Genomic DNA, 27,053 nt, shown 5'->3' on the forward strand with positions numbered 1-27,053 from the left:
TTCCACAGCATGTGGACTAATTCATATTCACACAGATAGTATATAAAGGTTTTCCCTCTTCTCCCAACCTCTACATCTTTTATTTTCTTGATGATAACTTAGGGTAAAATGCAATCTCAGTGTGGTTTTGAAATACTCTTTCTGACAGCTAAGAATATTAAACAGAAATGTTTAACTCACTGGTCTGTTTACTGGTTGGGTTATTACTTTAGTATGTAGTTTTAAATTTGTTACTTTTATGTGTACCTGTCTATGCCTGCATGAATGTATGTGTATGATGTACACATAAGGAGCACTAGGAAGCCAGAAGAGTGTGTGGAACCCCCTAGAACTAGAGTTACAGACAGTTGTGAGCCATCATGTCAGTGCTGAGAACCACCCTGTCCTCTGCAAAACCAGGAAGTGCTCTTAACCTAGGAGCTATCTCTTCAGCCTATAGTGTGTAGTATTTAATTTTTTGACTTTTATATAACCTGGCTATAGGCACAGATAAGGATCTTCTGAATGGTCTCCAGTAGTTCAGAAAATAAGAATTAAATAAATGGGATTCCATAAGACTAAAAGATTCCTTCCAATACACGAAAGGAACCGTCACCAGAGCAAAGGGCTGGCCTACAGAGCAGGAGATCCTCATCTGGCAGAGAATAAATATCCAGAGAATACAAGAAACAAAGTTTTACCCAAGTCTTTTGCCCAGGCCAGGTATGGGAGGGAGAAGAACGATCTTTGTAAGTTCTAGGCCAGCAAGGATTAAAGTGAGATCCTGTCTTAAAACCAAAACACAAATCTTTTCCCTAGTTTTATTCGGATTGTTTTGCAGTTTCATATTTTACTTATTCACAGTCAACCTTAGGAGGAAAATTCTAAGTGTAAAATATTCAGAAATAAGCTGCATTTAAAAATTATTAGAATATGTAAGTCTACAAAACAATGGGCTTTGTGATGATTTTCTACTGTATAATGTACCTTCCTTTTTTCCTTCCATCCTTTCAGACAGCGTCTTGCTATAGTACTAACTGGCCTGGAATTATCTATGTAGACCAGGCTACCCTCAAAGTCACAGAAATCCACCTGCCTGTGTTGCAGAATATTTGTTTACACTACAAAGACGTGTAGATGCCAAGGTATCTTCTGACTGGTTTAATAAAGAGCTAAATGGCCAATAGCTAGGCAAGAAGATATTAGGCAGGACTTCCAGGGACAGAGAGAATCTGGGAAGGAGAAAGGTGGAGATGCCAGGAGACAGAGAGAGTAAACAAGAGGTGCAAGATGGAAGAGAGGTAATGACATGTGACTGATGGAGGAAGGTCATTGGTTAAATAAAAAGAAGCTGCTTGGCTCTCATTGCTTAGGAGATAGGTGGGAGGAGTAAACAGAACAAAATGCTGGGAGGAAGAGGAAGTGAGGGCAGACTCCACAGCTCTTCTCTCGGGAGCAGACGCAGGAGAGACGCCATGCTACCTGCTCCAGGGAAGACGCACGCTATGAAGCTCCGACCCAGGATGGACTTAGGCTAGAATCTTCCCGGTAAGACCGGTGCTACACAGATGATAAGAAATGGGCTAGTCCAGGTGCGAGAGTTAGCCTAGAAGAGGCTAGATAGAGATGGGTCAAGCAGAGTTTAAAAGAATACAGTGTCCGTGTAATTATTTCGGGTAAAGCTAGCCGGGCAGGGCAGGCGGCTGGGGTGTTTGGGGACGCAGCCCCACTGCCCATATTACTACATGTGACAGATAATAGATTAATATAAATGGGCTATTTAAGTTATAAAAACTACTTAGGAACAAGCATAAACTATAGCCGAACTTTAATAATAAATTTCCATGCCATTTTCTGTGAGCTGTCAGCCCCCCAAAAAATCTGACTACATGCCTCCTCTTCCAAGTGCTGAGATTAAAGGTGTATACCACTATGCTCAATTATATCCATACCCACCTTACCCTCTTTTGTTGGTTCTGGTTTTCTCTTCTCCAGTAGCCCTTTTAGGGTCTCACTGTTCAAGACTCTGGCTGGTCTTGAACTCACAGAGATCCCCTTGTCTCTGCCCCTGAGTGCTGGGATTAAGGGCACAAACCATCTAGTTCAGCTTCTTACATTTAACATGTAACCTCACCTCCATCTCTTTTATTCAAATGACATACCTTTATTGGCCAGATTATTATTATGGTTAGATAACACTCCTTTGTATAAGCATATACTTGAGAAAGCAAAACTAAGGGAGAACACTATTGAGTTACCAATTTGCTGATTAAGACTTCAGAGAGAAGCTCTTGCCTAGCAAGCACAGAGCCCTGAGTTTGGGCCTCAATACTACATACATACTTCTTTAGCAATTCTAGTTCATTTCCAGTGGTATCTCATTACATTTAATAAATAACAATGCTGAACATCTTCCTCATCTTTCATGAAGTAATCTCTAGCCAAGTTTTACTCAAAATTTTTTGCCCAATTTTATTTGGGTTGTTTTCTTATTAATTTTATGAATTGCTTACGTGTTCTAGGATAAACTACTGCCGAGCGGTGGTGGCACACAGAGGCAGGTATCTGGATCTCTGTGTTCAAGGCCAGCCTGGCCTACAGAGTGAGTTCCAGGACAGCCAGGGTTAGAGTAAAACCCTGCCTCAAAAAAACAAAACAAACAACAATAAAAATCAATTCCTTGGTCAGATACAAATATTTTCTCCCAACCCACAGCTTTCATTTTTCTAAAAATATCTTCAAAATATGAGTGTTAGCCGGGCAGTGGTGGCGCACGCCTTTAATCCCAGCACTCAGGAGGCAGAGGCAGGCGGATCTCTGTGAGTTCGAGGCCAGCCTGGTCTAAAAGAGCTAGTTCCAGGACAGGCTCCAAAGCTACAGAGAAACCCTGTCTTGAAAAACTAAAAAACAAAAACAAAATATGAGTGTTAATTTAATTTAAACACATTTTGACATTTGGCTGAATTTTTTTTTTCTGAGACCTGGCTGGCCTTGAACTCACAGAGGTCCACCTGTCTCTTCCTCCTGTGTGGACCCACCACCGTCTGCTAAAATAAAAATCTAACCCAATGTCTCAAAGTATTTTTTCTCCCTTTAGTTTTCTTCTGGAAATTTCAAAAGTACAACTTGGATAGCTCATCAGTCTCTAACAACAGGAACTGAGGGTGTAGATGGTAATGTATTTAACATCCATTCAAACTCCCAGCACGAAAGAAAAAGTGGAAAGATACTCTTAATTTCTTTTATTGCTGTGACAAAATACCCTGCAACTTAGAAGAGAAAGGGTCTATTTTAGTTCACAAGTCCATCATTTCAGAAAAGTCACGGTAGCAGGAACTTGGAGCAGTTAGTCCCATCCACAGTCAAGAGCAGAGTATATATTCACTCTTCAGCTAACTATGTCCTCTACAGGACCCAGACCCAGGGTGTGGTGGTGCCTACTTACAGGCTGGGTCTTCCAACATCAATTAACCTAACAAAGACCCTCCCCGCCTTCACACACACAGGTGCCAAACTGATCTGCACAATCCCTCTTGGAGACCTTCCCCAGGTGATTCTAGATTGTAAAATTAAGAAAATGCTTAAGCGTTTCTTTGATTTTGAAATATCTACATAGTCTTTTAGAAACTGAAAATATATAATCCAAAATTCAAACACTCTAACATCAGCAAATGTGTGAAGATTATGCAATGTTCAAACATCTGGATTTCAGATTCCACTTAGAACTAATTTTTGAACATGATCTAAAGTAATAGCTGGGATTCTCCTTCCTCACACACACAAACATTAGACTGAATCCAGGGGATATACACACCAGGCAAGCACATAACAGTAAGCTACATTCCTATGTCTTGACTTTTCTAAGTAGATCTTCTCCTATACAGTCTAAATTAACCTCAAACTCATGATTCTCCCAACTCAGGCTCCCAAGTGGCTGGGGCAAGGGGCATATTACTATCTTCCCCATTCTTTCTTCTCATTCCCCAACCCTCTTTTATTTTTCTCCACAAGACTACTAATATTCATTATACTATACCTTTCCTGGTTTGCTTATTAGATAATTAACAAACACGTCAACTCCACAAGAACAAGGTCTTTGCTCTGTTCACTTCCTCACTAGCACAAAGATTTGTATTTGATACACTGTAGATTCTTACAAGTAGTTAAAATTTTATGTTCAGTAACACTGACTAAGCATCTACTCAGTTAACGGGCATCTTGCTAAGTGTAGGCGACCTAAAATTCAAACATGAAGCCACAGGGTCAGCTCATATCCATAAATTAATAACCTGGCACTTTTGCACTAGCACACATGTGGTACACATACACACATACACAGAAGCAATAAACGCAAAATAAAATTAAGTTACAAAAAGCAATACAACAAATACTATTGAAAAAGGCCTTCCAAATTTTTATTAATAGGGTATTAGGCATTTTTTTTTGTTTTGTATGTGTGTTTAAACAAATTATTTCAAGTTACATTATTTTTCTTTCTTGGAGGAGATAAGAGTTGGAGAGAGATCTCTACATGTAGTCCTGGAGCTCTTTGTAGACCAGGAAGGCCTCAAACTCAGAGATCCGCCTGTCTGTGCCTCCCAAATACTAGGATTAAAGGTGTGGGCCGCCATGCCCAGCTGTGTGTGTGTGGTGGTGGTGGTGGTGGTGGTGGTGGTTTCAAGACAGGGTTTCTGTGTAGCCCTGACTGTCCTAGAACTATGTAGACAAGGCTGACCTCAAACTCAGAGATCCAGCTGTCTCTGACTCCGGAGTAAGACAGGGTCTTACTATACAGCCCTTAAAGGCAGAGATCTACCAATCTCTGGTCCCTAAATCTTGGGATTAAAGGTGTGCACCAGGATACCTGGACTGCAGTTTTATTTTTGGTAACTATTTGGATGAACAAAGATTATATATGGTATAAAGTTAGTTTTTAGTTAACAACAGTTCACAGAATTAAGATCAATTAAACCCCATGCTCCTTTCACTCTATGGTTCAGCAATTCTACTCTCAAGAGACATGAAAGATTCACACAAAACCACATGAACGTTGATAGCATTTTCCTAACAAAAACAAACTTTAAGCCCACCAGCTAATAAATAAATAAACAAAATGTGAGACATAAAATGGTACCCCGTTCAGACACAAAAAGGACGAACATGGAAATCACTAAGCAGAAACCAAACACAAAGAGATGAGGTCATACAAAATTCCATTTGTATGAAATTTCCCAAGTAAGCAAATCCATGGAGAAACAAAATCACTGCTTGTCAGGGACTGGGGCTAGGACAGAACAGGAAGCAGCAGCTAAAACGAATGTGGTTCCTTATGGAATAAGAAAAATACTTTAGAATTGGACAATAGTGACAGCTGTACAACCTGTGACCATCCAGCAATCAGTGCTGTTTCTTTTTGTGCAACATTATCAATAAGAACACAGTCTATGGCCGGGCGGTGGTGGCGCACGCCTTTAATCCCAGCACTCGGGAGGCAGAGGCAGGCGGATCTCTGTGAGTTCGAGGCCAGCCTGGTCTACAAGAGCTAGTTCCAGGACAGGCACCAAAAACTACAGAGAAACCCTGTCTGGAAAAAAAAAAAAAAAAGAAGAAGAGTCTATGGTAGATCTGCCTTGCTGCACACGTCAGTCTCCTGTGACTGGCCCATCTCTATACACTGCATACTCATTTTTAAAACATGTATACACAGAGTTGGAGATATAAAATAGCTCAGTGGCAGAATACTTGCTCAATATACACCATTCCTTGTTTGGAATACCAGCACTGGGAAAACAACAAAAAACACTTGGATTGGGGCCTTTGCCTAGTACGTGTGCAAGGCTATGAGTTTTATCCTTTGCCTGTTTTTTTTTGTCAATTTGACACAAGTTAGAGTTATTTGGGAAGAAAAACCTCAGTTGAGAAAACACCTATATCAGATTGTCCATGGGCAAACCTTTAGGGCGTTTTCCTCAATAACAATTATTGTGGGCAGGCACAGTTCACTGAGGATAGTGCCTCCTTTAGGCAGGTGATCCTTGTATAAGAAAACAGGCTGAGCAATCCATGTAGAGCAAGCCAGTAAGCAGAGTTCTTCTATAGTTTCTGCTTCCAGGTTCCTGCCCTGACTTCCATTCAAGATGGAATGTGATTGAGACAAACAAACTGAAATAAAACCTTTGCTTCCCAAGCTGTTTTTTGTTATGGTATTTTATCACAAAATAAACCCGAAGACAAATCCCTATCACAAAAATTAATTACTCTGTATATATCTGTACAGTAGAAAATAAATTTCAGAAGGCTAAACATTATAATGAGCTACCAGTCTATAGTCCTTGAAGCTGATTTTGTTGAGACAGCATGACACTATTGTAGCCCAGGCTGGTATTGAACTTGAGGCCTCTCTTGCCTCAGCCTCTCCACTGATAGAACTACAGGAGCGAACTACACTTCGTTGGTTGTGCACTACTACTAGTAATTTTTTTTCCCTTCAAGGTAAGATTATTTGTTTACTTGTAAGAGACTTATTTTTGACTGGACTCTATAGCATGAATAATAAAAACCCAGAGACATACTGGGATTCAAGATGAAGATCAGAAATGCAAAGCAGCCAGGCCACTAGAGATGAAATGTGTGCCACCACTGCCTGTCCTCTCTGGCTAACTAGTGGTTTAGCTCTGCACTCTGGTCTTCAAGCAAGCTTTATTAAAGTATCACTAGAGGACCCAGAAGCAGAACCTCTCAGAGAGGACAGTCTACATCTCTCGGCAATCTGTTTCTGGTGTTTTTCTTTGGTTGCCTTCATTATCTTGGCCAAAAGCTTAGCACGTTCTGAAGCCTCCTTGGTTTTCTTACTACATTGTTTCTTTAGAGCTATACATCGCATTTTTATTGCAGAACATGTGGAATAACAAGACAATGAATCTTGGGTGCTTTGGTCCTGGGTTTCTTATCATCTTTATTTAAGGGCTTTCTGAAAACGTATTGGAGGACATAATTCAGAAAGATTAAAAGACTTTCTAATTCTACTAGCTCTTTTAGGTCCCAACCATCGAGGCACAGTAGTATCTGTCAGTCCAGGAAACCCCCCCCCCCCTTTTAAAGTTTTTCGAGACAGGGTTTCTGTGTAGCCCTGGCTGTCCTGGAACTCTGTAAACCAGGCTAGCTTAGAACTCACAAAGATTTGCCTGCTTCTGCCTCCCAAGTGTTGGTATTAAAGGCATGTGCCACCACCTCCCAGCTTCCTTTTTTTTTTTAAAATAATAACCAAGTTGAGAACACTCAGATTGGCATCCACAATGCATCCTCAAACAGATTTGTGCTTCCTCTCTCCAGTTCTCCTTGGTCTTATAACAAGAATGCCCCTTATTCAACAGCAGGCACACTGTGCTGTAGGTCAAAACCCCTTGCTTCGTGGGAAACGAAGTCTGTCATTCCCACAACGATCCAGATGATACAACCTTCCACTCTTCACCCAGAGCATCAGCTGTCACTCCTATGGCCATGTGCTCACTTCTCACAGAACGTAAGAAGCTTTCATTCATAGTCCACTTCAGGGAGTTTCTGACAGCCAATGGCTGAGGAGACACCACAGAAAAAATACCACTCCTAGTAGTTTTAAACAATGGCCAATTTGTTTTTTCTCAACTATAGAGTGAAAAAAATTCTTCAGAACACAGATACTGTTTCTAATTACTGAATTTGGATCAGCTTATGAAAAAATGTACGTGTATTTAAGGTTCCATATAGCCTTTCCTAAGACCTTTATTACCTCCACCTCCTCTGTAAACTTTACCTTGAGCTGAGCCCTAGAAAATGTACAAAGAGATGTGTCCTCCATCTCCATTACACACTGCTGTGGAATGGTCCTCTTGTACACTGTAAAAATTTGTCACTCAAATTGGTTTAGCAGTTGATTGACTGACAGCTAGGATTTTCCAGGCAGAGAGAATTCTGGAAAGAAGAAGGGCCGGGTCAGGAGGCACCGGCCAGATGAAGAGGAAGCAGGACATACAGAAAATGAGGTAATAAGCCATGAGGATAGATAAGAAATATGGGTGAATTTAAATAAAAGGTTAGCTCGTAACAAGCCTGAGCTATCAACCAAGCATTTACAATTAAGTCTGTGTTGATTAAGTCCACCTAGACCACACAATAATGGATGAGAGGGACCCAAAACCTTGAATGAGAAACTACCATCTTTCTTTAGTTGCTGTCATTTAAACTTAAAAATAAATTTTTCTCCTCAAAACCAAAACCATTATTTAATTGCCACTCTTTACCCTGTTTTAAGTATAATCTTTCCCTAAAGTTTTAATCCAATTAGGCAAACCGAGAACACTAAGTTCCATTAATGAATGACTATTGTGATGGGGATGCACATGCCACAGTACTTAAGTGGAGGTCAAAGGACAACATCTGTGAATTTTGTTCTCTACAACTTCCCTATGCCTTTAAACGGGCTCTGGAATTGAATTCAGGATTGTACAGCAAGCATCTTTATCTGCTAAGCCATCCCTTAGTAGCCTAACCCTATGTTTATAATGCTTAAGGAATAAAGCACATTCCAAGTTTAAAAATCAATTACTCAAAAGTCCTGTGAAATGTGTTTAATCCTAGATAACAAGCTAGAACTCGCATACAAGTGTTAAGTTTCTTAAGCAATCAATGAATGATTTTGTTCTAAGAATTATGTCACTTTGTTCTCTTTGTGTTAAAGAATTTAGCCACTGGAAACTAGAATACAAAGAACAACATTTTCTTTAAAGTTCATTTCTCTTAAGCCTTGGCAATATCGTCTTTCCATGGCTGAGGAAGATAAAAACCCGGGAATGCAGTCAGGAGCTCAAGTCTCGGTCCTGATTCCACAGCTGCCACTGCAACTCTGAGCAGAGCCCATGGCCTTCTAGAGCACTAGTTCTCTGCTCTAAGGCCCAAAGCTCCTTTTAGTTCTAATGTTTTCAATTAAGACAAACATTCTCTCTATAATACTTTTCAGTATAAAATTTGGGACTGGAGAGACAGCTAAGTGGTTAACACTTGCTGTTCCTGCAGAGGACCAGGGTTCTGTTCCCAGCATGCACAGAGGTGCTCACAATTTGTAATTCCAGGTACCCAGGGTTTCTGACACCTTCCTCTGGCTTCTATGGACACCAGGCACACACAAGGTAGACAGAGTATTCCACTGTGCAGCAGCTTAGTATTTAAGGTTTCCCCTAAGTTTGAATAAACGGCATTGATCTCCTTTTTGAATGACCCAGGTCTCTTGTGTGTTCTTTCAATCTCCAGGCCTTTGCCCGGCTCGCATATGGTACAGTGAGTGGCACGCCAACTGTACCAAGAGGGTAACACAGAATCAGGTGTTACACCTTTGTTCATGTATTTCATCCTCCCTCTCTTCAAAGGGATTCCTGGAGCTCAGTCTGGTGCTTGACTGTGGATCTCTGCATCTGGTTCCATCAACTACAGGATCAACTACTTGGTCTACTCTGTGCAGTCACTATCTGTGTCTCAGGGAGCAGCCTAGACAAATTCTGTGACTTGAGGCTAACCACACAAGCTTTCATTTCCTCAACTATAAAATATATCCTGGCCCTGCCAGGATGTTGTGAGAGTAAATGTTGTGGGATATTTGATCACACTGTAAACCCCGAGTTTGAGTTTGCATTAAATAAATAAAATTAAGCTCGGGTCAGAAAGCCGTGTTAGCACTTAGTTGACAGAAAGTATTCATAGTTTCAAAGATTATCTGTAAGTCAGTAGAGAGATGCACAGGAAGAAGTAGGGAGGGACTTAGTGTGGCGTGGGTTCTTTTGTTTTGGTGGAGCACAAGGATGCTCTCTTTTGAAGATGCTGACAAAGAGAGAAGGTCAGTTAGTTGCTACTCAACCTCTCTGAGCTAGCAGGTTTTCACCCCAGCCTTTGACTCCCAAGTCTTATTGATAAAGAAGTATCCTAAGAGATGAAACCATATATATGAAGGCCTCAAAGCAAAAATCTAGCAAACTGAAACAGGGAATTCTGAGGACAAACAACTACACTCATTCAGAGTACAACTGAGAGCTATTGGCCAAAGGAACTTACAGGGAAAGAAGACTCAAAATAGCAAAACATGGAAGTTGGATCATTACCAACTTAGGTGCTTACTGAAGACATGTTAAGTACATGAAAATGATCAAGCATGGTACATGACAAGCAGACTGAGCAGAGGTTATGAGATAAATTTACTTGCAAGATACAACTATGTTCAACCATAATAATTTCCACACTCAGAGATGTTTTCTGAGTTCAAACTAAAGTCTCACCTTTTCTTATTTCTACTTAAGGTATCATTAAAGTGCAAAGCATTGGTGGCACACAGCTTTAATCCTCACACTCAGGAGGCAGAGACAGGTTGATTTCTGTAGGCTTTGGAGCCTCTCCTGGAACTTGTAGACGAGGCTGGTTTCGAACTTACAGGGATCCGCCTGCCTCTGCCTTCTCAGGGCTTGGATCAAAGGTGTGTGCCACTGCCGCCTATAAGTTCTAAACCATCTATCTGGTCTACATAGAGAGACAGTATGGAAACATTAGAGGGATCATGTTTATTCTATTTAAAGAAAACAAGCCACCATTCACAGGTTTTTTTGTTTGTTTGGCGGGGGGGGGGGGGGGGGGGGGACAGGGTTTCTCTTGTAACAGCTCTGGCCATCCTGGACCTTGCTCTGTAGACCTGATGGCCTCGAGCTCACATGGATCCACCTGCATCTGCCTCCCGAGTGCTGTGATTAAAGGTGTGTGCCACCACCTCCCGGCTTCTATTTAGTTTTGATCTTAAATTTCTTTGTTTAAAAACTCTTATGAGGTACCAAGCGGTGGTGTGCGCACCTTTAATCCCAGCACTCGGGAGCAGAGGCAGGCAGATCTCTGTGAGTTCAAGACCAGCCTGGTCTACACAGTATCAGGACAGGCTCCAAAGCTACAGAGAACCCCTGTCTCGAGGAAAACAACAACAACAACAACAAAAACCCAACCTCTTATAAGGCCAGCAAGAAGGCTCAGTGAGTAAAGGCACCTACTGCCAGTTTGATCTCTGAGACTCATATGGTAGAAGGAAAGAACTACCACAAAAGACAGACAGACGCACGCACGCACGCACGCACGCTGAAAGGGAGGAGATGGTTCAGCAGTTGTAGTGGACCTGGGTTCAATGCCTATCAAATTACATCAGGTGACATGTGGTGCACATATACAAGGAGGTTCGTGTTCTCTCTCTCTCTCTCTCTCTCTCTCTCTCTCTCTCTCTCTCTCTCTGTAAAAATTTGAAAATAAAGCACAGGGGGAGGGGAAAATTGAAGAGATGAGTCAGTGGTCCAAAGTGTATACTGCTGCGGCTGGAGAGAGAGTTCAAGTGGTTAAGAGAGCACAATTCCCAGCACCCACAACTGCAACCACAACTGCAACCTCAACTGCAAAACCTTCACACCAGTTGGGGGGGGGGGAGAAGGAGGAGGAAGAAGAGGAGGAAGAGGAGGAGGAGGAAGAAAAAAGGTGGTATACTGTTCTTTCAGAGACCCTGACAAAGGTGGCTTATAACTCCAGTTCCAGGAGACACCCCTCCTTCTGTCTTTTGAGGGTACAAATGTGTACACACACACACACAAATAAATAAACCTTAAAAAGGGAAAAATGCTTTAAATATATATATACACACACACACACACACAACTCCTAGACTGAAGTGCAGCTATAAAATATTTCTTATATACTCATTTAGTTATACTCAAAATTCTTTCTAAAGGAAAATTTTAACTCAAGAACTTATGTATTTATTCAATATACACTACACATGTAAAACATACTAGTATAAGGTACACACAAGATTTCTGCCATAAAATATTAGACTAGACAACATACAACCGTTTAGTCTACAAAATATAATAAAACAAGTTCATAGTAGAGAAGCACACATTTTTTCTTTAATCAACAAATATATGTAATTACAAGGTACTGTAGCTACAATAGAAAAGATAATCAGGACCAGAGAGATGGCTCAGCAAGTAAGAGACATTTCTTCCAAGTTATTCTCTGATCACACAAGTACTGTGACAAACATATCTATCCATACACATACATATAAAAAGTGTAAAAATATTAAGCTGGGCATGGTTGTTGAGTACTTGAACCCCAGCACTTGGGAAGCAGAGGCAGGATGATCTCTTGTGAGTTCAAGGCCATCCAGGGCTAGAAGTGAGACTCCCACCTCACCATTTGATTAAAAAAAAAAAAGAATTATAGAGCTGGGCAGTGGTGGTGCACACCTTTAATCCTAGTGCTTGGGAGGCAGAGGCAGGTGGATCTCTGTGAGTACAAGGCCAGCCTGGTCTACAAAGCAAGTTCCAGGACAGCCAGGGCTATTATAGAGAAACCCTGCTTTCAAAAACAAAAAATAAAAATATCAGATTTTATATTTTATGTATACGGTTACGGTTTCTATTGCTGTGAGGAGACACCACAACATTTAACTGAAGTGGCGGCTTACCATTTCAGGTTTAGTCCATTATCATCATGGTGGGAGCATGGTGATGTGCAGGCAGTCATGATACTAGCTGTAACAAGTCCTTTTCTGTCCCACCAGTCAGTTCCCAAATATCACAGAGACTTCTTAGTAATTATGAAAGCTTGGCCTATAGTTTAGGTTTGTTCCTAACTAGCTCTTATAATTTAAATTAACCCATTTATATTAATCTAGGTTCTAACACATGGCATTACCTCTCTTCCATCTTGCACCTCCTGTTTCCTCTCCGCGTCTCCAAGCATCTTCTGTGCACCTTGATTATCTCCTCTTACTTCTTTCTGCCCAGAAGTACTGCCCATACCTCCTGCCTAGCTATTGGCTGTTGAGCTCTTTACTAAACCAACCACAACAATAAATCTTCACACAGTATACAAATATTTCACCACAGCTGGCTACACATTGATATATGGGCAACCGGCGAGTATCTTGAGCATAGGAAACATCAAAGACTGCCCCAACAGTGACACACTTCCTGCAACAAGGTCATAACTGCTCCAACAAAGTCACACCTCCTATGCCATTCCCTATGCGCCTATGGAGGCCGTTTTCATTCAAACCACCACAATGTATATGAGTGTTTTACTTGCATGTGTCTATCTACATATCTGCGTGCCTGGGGAGGTCAAAAGAGGGCCTGGGACTAGAATTATAGGATGGTTGTGAGCACAATGTGGGTGTTGGGAACCAAACCTGGGTCCTATGCAAGAGCAACAGTGCCTTTTAACTGCAAAGCCTTCCCTCAGCCCCTGGTATTTTCAAGGGAGAGGAGCCTTCAAGAAATTATGTCCATGGGGATGTCCCCTTGGAAGGGCATAATGGAACTTGACTCCCCCCCCCCCCAAGTTTTACTTTCTATCAAGGAGTGGCTTTGAATCTACCACATTTCCTGCTATGAAGTTTTGTGGCATCCCAGGCCCAAGGTAAAAGTTTAGCTATCATGAACTAAAATCATGAGCCAGAATAAATTTTTCTTATAAATTAATATGCTGTTATATTAGGTATTCTGTCACAGTAATGGAAAGCTAGCACATGCCTTCAAAATTTATAGTTTAGTTGCAGGATCCACTTTTTTCCTGGCTGGATTTTGGTCTTGCTTTGATCCCACAATTCTTACTGTGCCCTGTTCTTCCTTATTGGAATGAGAATGTTTATGTCAGTAGAGTGTACCTTTTTTAGTTTATAGGCACTCACAGTTAAGAGTGCCTTGAATCTCAGATAAGATCTGGACTTTGGATTTTTAAACAATGTTGGAACTGTTAAATACCATGGCACTTTTGAAGTTAGACTGAATTCATTTTTCAATGAGATGGTGATGAGCCTATAGGTATATAGAGTGGTAAGTCATAACTTAAAAGTGATGTTCAAAAGTTGTCAAGGGGCAGAATTCTAATGGTCCACTTCATTGTCAATTTGATGAGATTTTTGAATCAAATCAAATTTAACACAAATTTCTGAGTATGTCTGTGAGGGATTATCTAGAACAATCAAGATAGGAAGATGCAGCATGAATTCTAATTCGTTTTAATAATAAAAAGTTTGAGTCAGCTATCAGGGATGAAAGCTGAAGGATCAGAGAAGCAGAGCAGTCACTAGAGAGTTCTTGCCTCTACCAGTGCTCAGACTAAAGAGGTGAACCTGTCTCTACAAATCCTCAGACTGAATGTCTCTCTACCAAACCTCAGACTGCATCCTCAGACTAGATCTGCAGACTGCATCTGGTTTGGTCTCCTTCAGCTTTATATTCCTCTTTCCACCCAGCCATATCTCTTCCTGTCTCCACCTCTTCAGGGTTGGGATGAAAGGCATGAGCCACCATCACTTGGCTGTTTCTCTTTTAGAGTGGCTCAATTTCCTATAGCTCAGGGTGGCCTAGAACTAACAGAGATCCATCTGTCTATTTCCTGAGTCCTGGGATTAAAGGTGTGTGCCACTACTCCCTGACCTCTAGTGGCTTAGCTCTGCACTCTGATCTTCAGGCAAGCTTTAATTATTTGATAAAACACAAACAAAGTTATCACCACAGGGAACATCCACCCTGTTTATGAGTAGTACCTTTCTGTGGGGTAGGGTCTAAGAATGAATACATTCCCAACTGTGGATGCAATGTATCTAGCCTCCATGTGCTTCTGCCACCAGATCTTCCCTGATAGTCTTGACCATAACCCAAAACAAATGCTTCCTTAAAATGCCTTTTAAAGTATTTTATCACAGCAACAAGTAATTAATACACATAGTGAAAAACCTGTGTATCCAGTTAAAAATAAGAAGATAAGGCAGCATCTGTGAAGGTTCCATAGTAAACTGAGAAAAAAATTAATAGAAAACTGTATACTGAAAGGTACTTAAAATGACATACTTTAGTATTTCTGTATTTTCCACATATTATGGCAAGTTGTTCAATTTGGTAGAAACCGATGGTCTTAGTCTAAAATCTTTTACCAAAAGTATGCTCTAGGAAAAGTAATCCCAGTTCTTTTAAACAAACGGGAGTACAGCCTGTCTCTCAGCACAGATGCTACGCTCCAAAGCCCCTTCTTTAAAGTCTTCCATCCCTACCATTCGTTTTTACTTTTTACTTAATTTAACAGTTCTGCTTTATGCTATATCTTCCACCTCACAAAAGGAATTTCCCCGGAGAACTAAAACACCTTGTGATTAACATATTCTCCCACACCCAAAGTTCAAATACTGCTTCTGTCACTTAACATTATGGTCTTAAGAGAGCTAACTTCTCTATGCTTCAGTATCATTGTAAAATGGGTTAACAATAATATCTATTGCACAGTGAGAGGAGCTGAGATTATACACACAAAAATTATTAGAGTAGTGTACAACACCTGGAATCTAATACCTGTTATCAGCTCTTAGCTAAAGCTGAAACTGTCACCTCCTAAGACCTTATCTCTGAGCATCCTTTGTCTATATAAACCCCCAAACTCACTCCTTGTCAGCTAAGCATACAGTTCAAAGTAAATAAGGGTTCTATTTAAAAGGGGGGAGGGGAGGCAGGAGAGATGATTCAGACTTTGCTGCTCTTGCTGCTCTCCCAGAGGACCTGTTGGTTCCAAGCACTCAAATTAGGAGGATTACAACTTTTTGTGCTCTAGCTACTATGGTTTTTGACACCTCTTATAGCATCTGCAATCACATAGCCACAGGAAGATACCTACATATAATTAAAACTAGACTTGGTGGTCAAGAAAGCTCTGTGAAGAGATAGCTCTAACTTAACCAAGCTGCCAAGAGAGATAAGATCCACATTAGTGTTCTCAGTGTGGTCCTTAAATAGAATGACCTAGGAATTTAGGAATTATAGGGCTGTATCCCACATGTACTGACTCAGAAAGTCTGGGCCAGCAGCCGGTATTTTCAGCAAATCCTTCAGGTGACTCTGCAGGAACACTACTAAGATTGTACCAGGGAAGGTAACTGTCAAACTCCTTGCCTTAAGCCATTGCACATGCTGCTTCCTTAGCTATTTCCTCAAAGAGAAAATGTTCTCACTTAACTGCCCCTCTGACTTCCTAGCAGCTAGGGAATTAAATTAAGCTCAATAAATTCTTTTGCCAGATGCGTGGTAGCACACGTGAGTGATCCCAACACTTGGGAAGTGGAAGAAGGATCAAGAGGTTCAAGGTCATTCTCAGCTACATAGCCAGAGTGAATTCAGCCTGAGCTAAATACTCTCCATCTCAAATTAAACACACAAACAAAAACCCCACAAAACTTTCATTTTGTTCCCTAAGACAAAGTTTCCCCACAGAGCTCTGGAACTTAAGCTCCTCCTGACCTGAGCATGCTAGAATCATAACTATGACTAGCTAGGAACAAAGACTTTTGTGTGTGTGTGTGTGTGTGTACATTAATTGCCACCAAATCTTTAATGCTACAAGAGTTGTACAGCATTTACAGATAAAAGTCAATCAGCATATGTTTACAAAATGCATACATAGTTCAAAACAGTTGGCGGGCTAGGGAGATGGCTCAGTTGGTAAAGTACTTGGCATTCAAACATGAGAAGCTGAATTTGGATTCCCAGAATACATTTAAAAAAGTCAAGCGTGGTGGTATGCATCTGTTACGTCAGCATTGTAAGAAGCATACCCTAAGATTCACTGGCCAGTCAGAGAGTTGAACTGTGAGCTCCAGGTTCAGTGACTAAGGTAGAGTGAGAGTGACAGGAAGTCACCAGTTACCCTAGCCTCCATGTTCGCACAGGTAAGCATGCACACATGTAAGCGCACAATGACATGAATACAAACATTTTTATAACACACACAAAACACATTAAATACTGACAAACCTGTGAGCAATTTCTGTCACTTAAAAAAAAACAACAACAATGGTGGACGGGCAGTGGTGGTGCATACTTTAATCCCAGCACTTGTAAGGAAGAGGTAGGCAGATTTCTAAGGGCTGGAGGCCAGTCTGGAACAGAGTTCCAGGACAGCCAGAGTTGTTATACAGAGAAACCCTACCTCGAGGGAAAAACAAAAACAAACAAAACAAAACCAATGGTGGTGAGGCTGGAAAGATGGTTCAGTATTAAAACACAGGCTGCTCTTCCAGATGACCCAGGTTCAGTTTCCAGTAACTCCAGTTCTGGGGTATGCTCTCTTCCGCCTCCACAAGCAGTACATATATACGGTACATGCAGGCAAAACACCCACACACATTAAAAATACATATACCTTTGGAAAAATAAAAGGGGCCCCTGCAATTTCAGCAATTGGAAATCTGTGAGTATAATTGGATCTCTTTCAGTATGTAACCAAGGTCAGTTGGTTTATATAGAGAATTCAAGGCTAACTAGTCTATATAGTAAGACCCTATCTTAAAAAATAGGGCTGGAGAATGCTGTGGGACAATGGTCTCTATCCTGTCAATATTTTAAATAAACGCTGATTGGCCAGAGCCAGGCAGGAAGTATAGGTGGGACAACCAGGCAGGAAGTAGAGGTGGGATGACAAGAACAGGAGAATTCTGGGAAGAAGAAAGCTTGGGTCCACAGTTGTGACCCAGCCACAGAAGTAAGATGTGACTGCCTCATTGAATAAGGTACTGAGCCACGTGGGTAGCATAGACAAGAATAATGGGCTAATATAAGTTATAAGAGTTAATAAGAAGCCTGAGCTAATGGGCCAATCAGTTTAATAACTAATGTAGACCTCTGTGTGATTCCTTTGGGACTTAAGGATTGTGGGAACTGGGCAGGACAGAAACCCCAACAGCAAGAGAAGGTGCATGAGTATGATCAAAATACAGCATGAAATTCTCAAATTAATAAAAACATTAAGTGTAGTAAAATTTCTTTGTTCACTGCACCATTTTTTCTAGTTACCCAGCTTTAAAATGTACCCTTCTTTATCCTTTATTATGTATGTTGCCAGCCATCCAGGTGATTTTATCTTTTTGTCTCTTTATTCATTGACTCTTTTTTCTTCTGATTTTTATTGTAGAAGAGGCAAACATACCATGGGACACACATGTCAGAGGACAACTTAATGGAGTCTGTTCTCTCCTGCCAACCAACTTTGGAGAGCTTTGGAGATTGAACTCTGGTCACCAAGCTTACAAGAGAGAGCACATTTACAGATGGAGTTGGCTCACTAACCCATTATGCATCATTATATATCTCTATCACCTCCCTCTTGACTGATGTGGTACACTGCCTCTCTTCTCAAAACCGGTTTCCTACTTCTGCTAATTCTAAACAATTCTGCAATTAACTGCCAATTTAATCCTATTAAATCAACTCATGGGAGTTAGAGAAATGACTCAGTGGTTGAGAACACTGGCTGTTCTTCCAGAGGATCCATGTTCAATTCCCAGTACCCACATGGCAGTTCACAATCATCTGTAACTCCAACTCCAGGGGATCCAACACCCTTTTCAGGTCTCTGAGGGTACCAGGTATGCAAGCAAACACACATACTAAAATTATTAGGCCAGTGCACTGACATCTGTCACTTAGTAAATACTATAGTTTTCAGTTAAGGGCTGAGAATAAACACTTCACTCACTAAAATCTTTTATCTCTGAAATTTCCTTACTGACTCTAAAACTACTGAATTCACACTTCTCTGGTCTTGCCATCTAAGAACAAATACTTCAAAGTAAATGGAAGTGTTGGAAAGAAAGACAGAAAGGAAGGAAGAGAGAGAGAGAGAGAGAGAGACAGAGACAGAGACACCCAGCAGGATTTGTTTAAATTTGGTGGGAGTGGGGGTTGAGGCTGGAAAGACAGCTCCAACTTAAGAGCACTTGCTGCTCTTCCAGAGGACTAGAGTTCATGGTCCAGCACTCACACAAGTGGCATACATTTGCAGAGATATATACACATAAATAAAAATAAACTGTTAAAAACAAAAGCCAACTCATTCACACCATCATCCTTCTCTAAAATGTCCTAATCTTTACAGAGAATAAATTCTAAAGCTCCTAAAATATAGTGCTCACTCCATGGTAGTATAACGCTGGTGAGCCCCCACAATGAAACATACCTTTGTATAGTCTCCCTCCTACAATGACACACTTAACCAGAGACTTCACACACTGACAGACTAACAAAATGTGGAATGGGGCTGAAGAGATGGCTCAGAGGTTAAAAGCAGTGGCTGCTATTTTAGAAGACCTGGGTTTAATTCCCAGTACCCATATGATGACTCACAACCATCTGTAACTAAGGGATCCTAGACCTCTTCCGATCTGTAAGAGCAGTGCATGCACCTGGTGCTTAGACATACATGCAGGCAAAACACACACACACACACACACACAACAAATAATTAGAACAAAATTTAGAGGGCCTAAAGTAGAAGCAAAGAAAGCAACAGGAAAAAACTACAACAGCTTCTGTGGAGATTATAGTAAACAGTAACAGCATTTACTAAGATAGAAAAGATAATCATCTTTAGAATTACTATGTTCGAAACGCCTATTTGATATCCACATGAAGATGTGTCAGGCACCAGGTACAGAAATAAAGATATAATTTTGAATGTCAACTCATTCATATCAAGTTGAACTTGAGTGAGCGGAGAGAGAAGGATGGACCTCTAAGGCCCGGCTCACACCAGGATTTAGAAAGTGAAGCGGAGAAGTAACAAGTATATTAATTACCCTGTCACCCTTGTAAATCACAAGCTTTTTAAAGAGGCAGGATAGTGTCTTTCCTATTTCTGCAGTACCCTGTAGAACTTGGTCTAATATTTTGAACTCAGATACTTGGTACAATTTAATGAATGAATAAATGCATGCTACTTATTTATTGAGCTTTCACTAAAGAAATATATTTGACAATAAAGGCGACATTACTTCACATCTATCAGGTACTCAGATACCAAACATGTACGCTATGGCAGACATACTTTAGTACTCACTCCAGAGAACACAGCAAGGAAATATGAAGGCAAGCAGTGGCCCATATCCTTATACTGAAATAACTACAAACATCCAAACCCTTCACCTTGGTCCCTGCTACAGGGTGAAAGGGGACTGAGATACACCTATACTATTCACTGCAACTCCCACCTTACCCCACACAAAGTCACCATTTGAAGTTTTTATGTGGTACTGGGGATTAAACCCAAGGCCTACAGCATGCTAGGCAAGTGAGCTACTCACTGAACTACATGGCCAGCCTCTGAATGAGTCTTAAGGTTTCCCTGTGTAGCCCTGGTTGTTCTGGAACGTGTTCTGTAGACCAGGCTGGCTCTGTCTCTCGACTGTTCAGACTAAACTCTTAAAGCTAGAGGGTCCTTCAAGTTTTCAAAAGCTCTTACAAGAGCACAATTTATAAGAAAAGACAATCCCAAATTAACAAAAGGTTATTTCAATCAAACTTTCTGCTATTAGAGTTAAAAACTATTAACTCATGGAAACAGTATTAGTGCTATTGATGCCATTTATTTCATGAGCAATTAATTTGTACTAGCCACTGATCTAAGCCACACATAATTATTTGTTTTATACAAAAATCCTTTGCAACAGGTTTTTCTAAAATACAGTTTTATGTGTATGAGTGTTTTACCTGCATCACATGGATGTACGGTGCCCCCAGAGAAGAGCATCAAAATCTCCTGGAACTAGAATTACAGATCTGTGAGCAGCCATGTGGGTGGTGGTGAGAACTGAGTCAAACTTGGGTCCTCTGCAAGAGTAGCAAATGCCCTTCGCTGCTGAGCCATCTGTCCAGCCTAGAGTATGTATTCTTTCCATTTTCCTTTTATGGACAAGGAAACTAAGGCACAGACACATCTGCAGTCACAAAGCTTCTAGGTGATGAGGCTGAGATTTAATCTTGGGCACTGAGTTTTGACTGTCTGTTTAGCGGTTATACTGTGATGCTGCATGGTGAGTCTAATGGCACCACTCACTCACAGGACAGTTAAATTAGTTTTCATGATTTGATCTAGCAAACAAACACCAATATCCTATTTCACTGTCCTTTTGCTATAGACTGAACATTCTTTCAATTGCATTGCACTTTCCTGGTTCTCCTTCATCATCTCTGGCGCAGAGCTTTTCCTTGTTCTTGACTAGTTTTTAATTCCTCTTCTAACTAATCCCTCTTGTTTACTCAAAGCCCAGGACTGATGTGTTTTTAAATGCCATCTCAAAGGAGATGACCTTATTTGTTTTCAGTTCAAACCTCCTGTGAGAACCTAGTCACGTATTCCACTACCTCTCTGACCTTTTACTTGAATATGTAAAGGTCATTTAATGATGAGCTCATGTTTCACACCCATCTCACCTCTATTTCTCCTTACAGACTCATCTTTGTCCACACCTCTAGCCATCTAGTAGCTCAGTACAGAAACCCAGGAGTTCTGTGTGTTGTCACCAAACCTTATTGCCTTTTGTGGGGCTGAGACATTGTAAACCAGGCTGGCCTTGAACTCAGAACAAACCTCCTTTCTACTAGGATTATAGGTTTCCATGCCTGTCTAGCCTTGCTGCTGTTAAATACATCTTCACTCCTCGTCTCCATTCTGGGCTGATACAAGCTCCTATCTTTCACTTACATGGTTTACAAAGCTCCCTAATTTAAAGGCAGATTAGACTTTTTCTTACCCCCTTCAACTTATTCTCCCTTAAAGCATCCATATTGACCATTGAAAACACAAAAGCAAACAACCCCCAAAAGGTCGTGACGATAGGCAAAGGATATGTTCATTTGGTTTCTGAAACTGAGGGGCACAAACAACCCGAAATGTATAAGACCTATTGCCAAAATACACAAGTAGTTATCAAATGTTACTTTAGAAACATTTAGGGTTCAAAATCCTCTCCATACATTTTTTTAAACAAAAACAAAAAACCTGGAGTTCCAGCAGTGGTGGTGCACACTTTTAATCCTAGCACTCAGGAGGCAGAAGCAGGCAGATCTTTGTGAGTTTGAGACCAGCCTGGTCTACACAGTGAGTTCCAGGACAGCTTTGTCTCAAAAAGTCAAGAACAGTAGTCAAAAAACAAAAACAAACACACACACACACACACACACACACACAAAAAAAAAAAAAAAAAAAACCCCAAAATTTAAAAAAATCCAATGGAGCTGCTGTATCAAAGAAAATATTGTTTCAAACTCATGATTTCCCAGGCACCTTCATACTGAGTCATGAAAACGCATTTTTAGGAGGAAGACATAAAGTAGGATGTTAAATCCCATGTCAGTAAAGTGAATGCCATTACCATCTGTCAGTTTCTGAATAAGTACAGGAAATAAGGTGGCAGACAAGCTAATTCTTTTTGGATAAATATCCATGTCACATCATCACAGCTAGTGTTCACTTGTGAGCACTAATGAAACTGCACAAAAGGAAACAAAAACATTCACTTTTTAAAACATTGTAAAAATATGATTAAGCTTCCTGATATTTTAAGGACTCTGAAAGCACATTACAGATACAGTACTTCTGGTGTAACTGAAATCAAAGAGGACATTTGCCTGATTTGAAGAAAAGTAATTTGAAGTGTGAGCAGCCCTGTACAGATGGCCTGATCCTAACACAACATGTTAACAAAGCAGGTTTTGTGGGGGAGGGGGAAAGCCTGCTTTTTGTAGGCTATAATTTAACTGACCACAACCCTCCAAAAATGTTTTAAAGCAATAGGAAGGGGTTTGCATTTAAGTACTACTAACATCTAAAAAATAATAACAAAAGTCTTTTAAACTTGCTTTCAAACAGGCTTGGGGAGTCGTTCTGGGTTACTCTGATAACATTTGAAAAATATGACCAGCCAGTTTTTGTTTCTTGCCTAGGAGGTATTCTGCTCAAAGAAATAACAGACAATAAGTAGGCAGCATTTCTGTGTTATTTGCCTAATAGAACAGTTTTTTACTTGAGCTAAGAAATGCCGCACGTTGCACATCATTGCTGTTCACTGAAGAGAAAGTTAATTTGTAAATTGTTATAGACAATGAAAATGTTCTATGTAAAATGATTAAAAAAAAAACCTAGCACCAAAAATAATCAAGGTTCAAATACCCGTACTAAAATCCTTCAAAATGGCTTAGTTACATAGAACACAAAACTATGAGTTATTTCTAAAAGACCTCAGCATATCACCATTTAGCTCAAAACTGGAAAATCACTCTGTTAAAAATCCTGGCTTTTTCAAACAAAAGGGCTAAGATTTTCTGAGGTTTGTTATCCTTTTGTTGAAGCATGATTTGTCTCATTCTTTCAGAATAATTCCAAGATACAATCTAAGACAAAGACCAGCTACTCTTTACACATCTATTCTAAATCACGAAAGCAGCATTTTCATAAAAATAAAGACAATTAGAATACTGTGTAGAGTGAAACAAAAAGTTCACTCGTGTCGTCAAAATGATTTAGAAACCTGGCGAGCTCATAGAGGCTTCGAAGCTCCCTGTTGGTAGCTGAGGATGAAGTCGTTAATTAGCAAGGCAGGATTCCCCTGTTCTTGGATTAGAAGCGGCACCTACCAGATTCAGTATTGTTCAAGGGAGGCGGCTTTAAAAATACCCGGCACCCAAAACCTCCACACTAGACCACGCCTTCCACTTATTCGAACGGGACCATTTCAAAGTGTGGTACTACACATTTCCCGCAAACTTAAATATCAAACAGGAGCCCACATTTTGGGGTCCTTGGGCCATGCTGGAGCAAAGACGCTTGAACGCCCGCGCTATAAAATGAAGCCGAGATGGAGAAACGTATTTTTGGGTCTTCGACCTTTAGAGCCTTCTCTGACCACCAGCCCTCAATGCTTCCCAACAGTCAGTCACCCTCCCGCATAAGACAGAAGAGAGGGATTCGTGACTTCCTGCCGTTGTTAAAAGGAGAGGAAACCCAAGAGCAACTTTGAACGCGTGGAACAGAGCCACCACTGCAAACATATGTCACCCAGCCCCTGCTCAGCGTTCGCGTCCCGCCCTGGGGGTTCCCTTGCAGACCAGCCACCCCAGGTCCCCCAGTGTCAGCAACACGGTCCCGCGCCTCGTCCCCGCCATCGCCCCCATCTTTACAACGTCAAGGCCCCCAACACATCATCGGCCACCCAGGTTCCAATACAATGGAATGTCACTGCCCGGAGCTCTACGATGCCCCGCTAGGCCTCCCCCCTGAGTCAGTCCGGTTCCCCAGAAACCGAGTTCACCTAAACTTCACCAAGTGGGAATCCACCACCGAGGGATGACTGAGCCCCTCCTCTCCCACCCCACCTTCCCTTCAGCCTCCCGCTCCGACCCGCCCCAGGCGCGAATCCTGCCCCTTTTGCCCCCACCCAGCCCGGACCACCCGCCAGGAGTCGTCCACCGGCTCTCCTGAGAGCAATGAAAGGCTCCCCGAAAGTCCCCACCCGGCCCGGGCCCCGAGAGGGGTGGTACAGGCCCCGGCGCCTCCGCGGCCTTTCCTGGCCCAGTGAGACCCCGAGCCCACCCTCTCTACCTGGCCTTGAGGCTGGGGCTGCTTCCGCTGCAGCCGGGGCTGGAGGCGGCGGTCGGGACCCGGGCTTCGTAGGCCCAGGCGGGGGCGGCGGCGGGCTGCTGCGTGGCGGCGCTGGCGGGGGGCGCGGGAGGCTCGGCGAAGCCCGCCGGCGCGTAGTGCGCGTCCATGGCGGGGTCTGAGGCGGCGGGGGCGGGCGGGAGGCGCGGGGAGGAAGAGGCGGCGGCGGGAGCGGCCCCTCACATGGCGCGGCCGGCCGAGGGGGGCGGGGAGGCTGGCGGGAGGAACCGGGCTGCGGCTGGCGGGGCCTCGGCTCGGACGTCAGGCGAACGGCGGCGCCTGCGGCCGGGACTCGCGGCGGCCAGAGCGCCCGCAGCCCAGGCGCCCCATGTTGTTGGATTTCCCAGGATGCACCTCCCGCGCCCTCCGCCCGCTCATCGCCCCGCCCCCTCGGCGCCCCGCGCTCTGGGCAGCGGACTCGGGGGCCGGCCGGACGAGGGCTGCTCCGTGGATGCCCTGGCGGTGGAGACGAGGCCTACGCCCTCGAGCACCCGCGTGGGTGCGGAGCGGGAAAGGCTTGCCAACGCTACGCCTGGAGTTCGTTACTCTACCCTCCGGGGTTCTTTGAAGGAGCACAAACACTCAATTCCCGTGATTGCTTTCTCTGCGCCCCAAACCGCAGACGACTGGCTGCTGCTTTGCAGTACTCGCTTCCTGCCCAAAGTTTGCTGGGCTTAGAGGATCTGGTTCCCTATTCCTGCTTCCTGGGGGAGATTTCTATTCAAATTGATTCAAATTCAAACGAATTTTCCAGCCCTCGCTGAATGGGCCTTTCCCAGGGGTGCTTATTAACTGTCTCCACCCCCACCTTGGGGATTTTCTCACTCTGGAGTTCAGAATTTTGTATCCCAAGATAAATACTGCCGCATCACTGATTAATCCAACTACCATCTGGATGACTTTAATTACAACACATTTGAACTCACTATGCACTGTGTTGGGGTTTTCTGCTCAAGATTTGTAATCTCTGCAGGACTCTACCCAAACATTGCCTTATCTGACTTCCAAGCTGTGTGGTGTGGGTAATTTAATGACTTAGAGGGTGTGCCTATTAAAGCTCTTTCTCCTTGTGAGTAATGAAATTCAGGGATCATAAGAAGTCGTTTGGCTAGAGAGCCAAAAATTGAAAGTTAAAAGTAACCGTGAAGCTTGGATTTAATGTCTACCTCTCTTTTAAAATCCATATTGGCTTAACACCTATCATGTGCTTAGCAAAGAGATCTATCCCTCAAGATAAAGACTAACACCGAGGTTTAAGCAAATCGGACAGGCGTAGCGGAAGACCTAAAGAAGTTAACACACTTATCTCGGTGACTTCAGTAGTATCTGGTTTTAGATCTGCTCTTCCTTCCCAGACTGATTTTGTTTTCCCTCTGGCGCCTACGTCCTTTGTTTCTCTGCAGTCTTTAGTTGTAAGCCCTACTGCACCTGTGACGCCAGGAGCCTGGCTCGCGGGTAGGGAAGCAGAGAAAGTAGTGGTTATTTACAAGTGAATTCGAAGGTGTGGACACACGTGACCTTTCCAGTTTTATGTTAATCTAGTAAGCACTTACCGAGGGTACCTTTGAAAAGTGGTTTCCTTGGGGGAAGGAATTTGCCAAATCTCAGAACCCGCTGAGAAGTACCTTTACAACCTTCTCTTCCACCAGCCCTGAGAGCTGGAGTCTAAATGAGACAAGTTTTCACACCTAGCTGTTACGTTTAAAAGTTGTGAGCGCTAAATTTTTGTCTCTGTGGAAAATGTAGGAAATGGAGTGGCATGCTGTAAAATGTTTTACGGAACTCATTTTGAGATACCCACAACAGGTACTCAGGGTGAGTTCACTGGCAAAACCCAAACAAGTGCCAATAAAATCTTTATAGTTTCTTGCAACATTATGTAGTTTGTTAATGCCACATAAATCAGAGAAGAGATGCCAAGGAAATTTTTAGTATTTTAAATGATGCTCCTATCATCGTATGTTTCTTTGCCTGTGATTAACATTTTTTCTAACCCAAAATCAAGACAAGTTTATTCTCAACTGTTAGATGTCTATGAATATCATCACTGAATATTTTAATATGATATAATTATATACATGTATAAGGTACAATGTGATATTCTGATACAAGTAAGCAAATCTTTTAAACTTATAAAGCTATGTACAATTGAAATTTTTTAGATTGAATGTGAATTTTTATTAAAAGGGGGGTAGAGGGAAGGAAGAAAGAAAGAGCAAGAAAGAGGAGAGAAGGAAAAGAGCTGTACAACTGAATTTTAAATGCATTCTGAATGAATCGATGATCTTCAGAAGGATGTCTTTACTAAAGATGGAGTCTCACAACTGCAAATTTTTCTCGTCTGCTTCAAATCATGCCTAATCAAACCTGTTCCAAGAAGGATCAAAAGTTTAGAATAACAATTGTTGTTCATGTTTTAAATAAGATAAGCCGGTGTGTGTGTGTGGTGTGGTATAGCTCACAGATAGAATCTCATCTAGTATGAGCCCTGGGTTTGAATACCCAGCACTGCAAAATAATTAAAAATAAATACGGCAAAGTAG

At 42.0% G+C, this 27,053-nt stretch overlaps 1 protein-coding gene across 3 annotated transcripts in view; it reads right to left on the reverse strand.

The window, feature by feature from the left end:
• Qser1 (glutamine and serine rich 1) overlaps positions 1–24,742 on the reverse strand; it is a 70,616-nt gene extending 45,874 nt beyond the window's left edge. The window contains exon 1 of one of the 3 annotated variants that reach the window (XR_012909685.1): positions 24,454–24,742. Coding sequence is in view for 2 of the 3 variants with exons in the window: in XM_075961610.1 (XP_075817725.1) it covers positions 24,454–24,620 (167 nt within the window). In the remaining variant the exon portion in view is untranslated. The remainder of the gene's footprint in view (positions 1–24,453) is intronic. The other 2 variants (XM_075961610.1, XM_075961609.1) reach the window with 2 other exon arrangements.
• Positions 24,743–27,053: the final 2,311 nt, after the last annotated feature.

The sequence above is a fragment of the Microtus pennsylvanicus genome, chromosome 2, assembly GCF_037038515.1.
Source record: "Microtus pennsylvanicus isolate mMicPen1 chromosome 2, mMicPen1.hap1, whole genome shotgun sequence".
In the NCBI taxonomy this organism is placed as follows: domain Eukaryota; kingdom Metazoa; phylum Chordata; class Mammalia; order Rodentia; family Cricetidae; genus Microtus; species Microtus pennsylvanicus.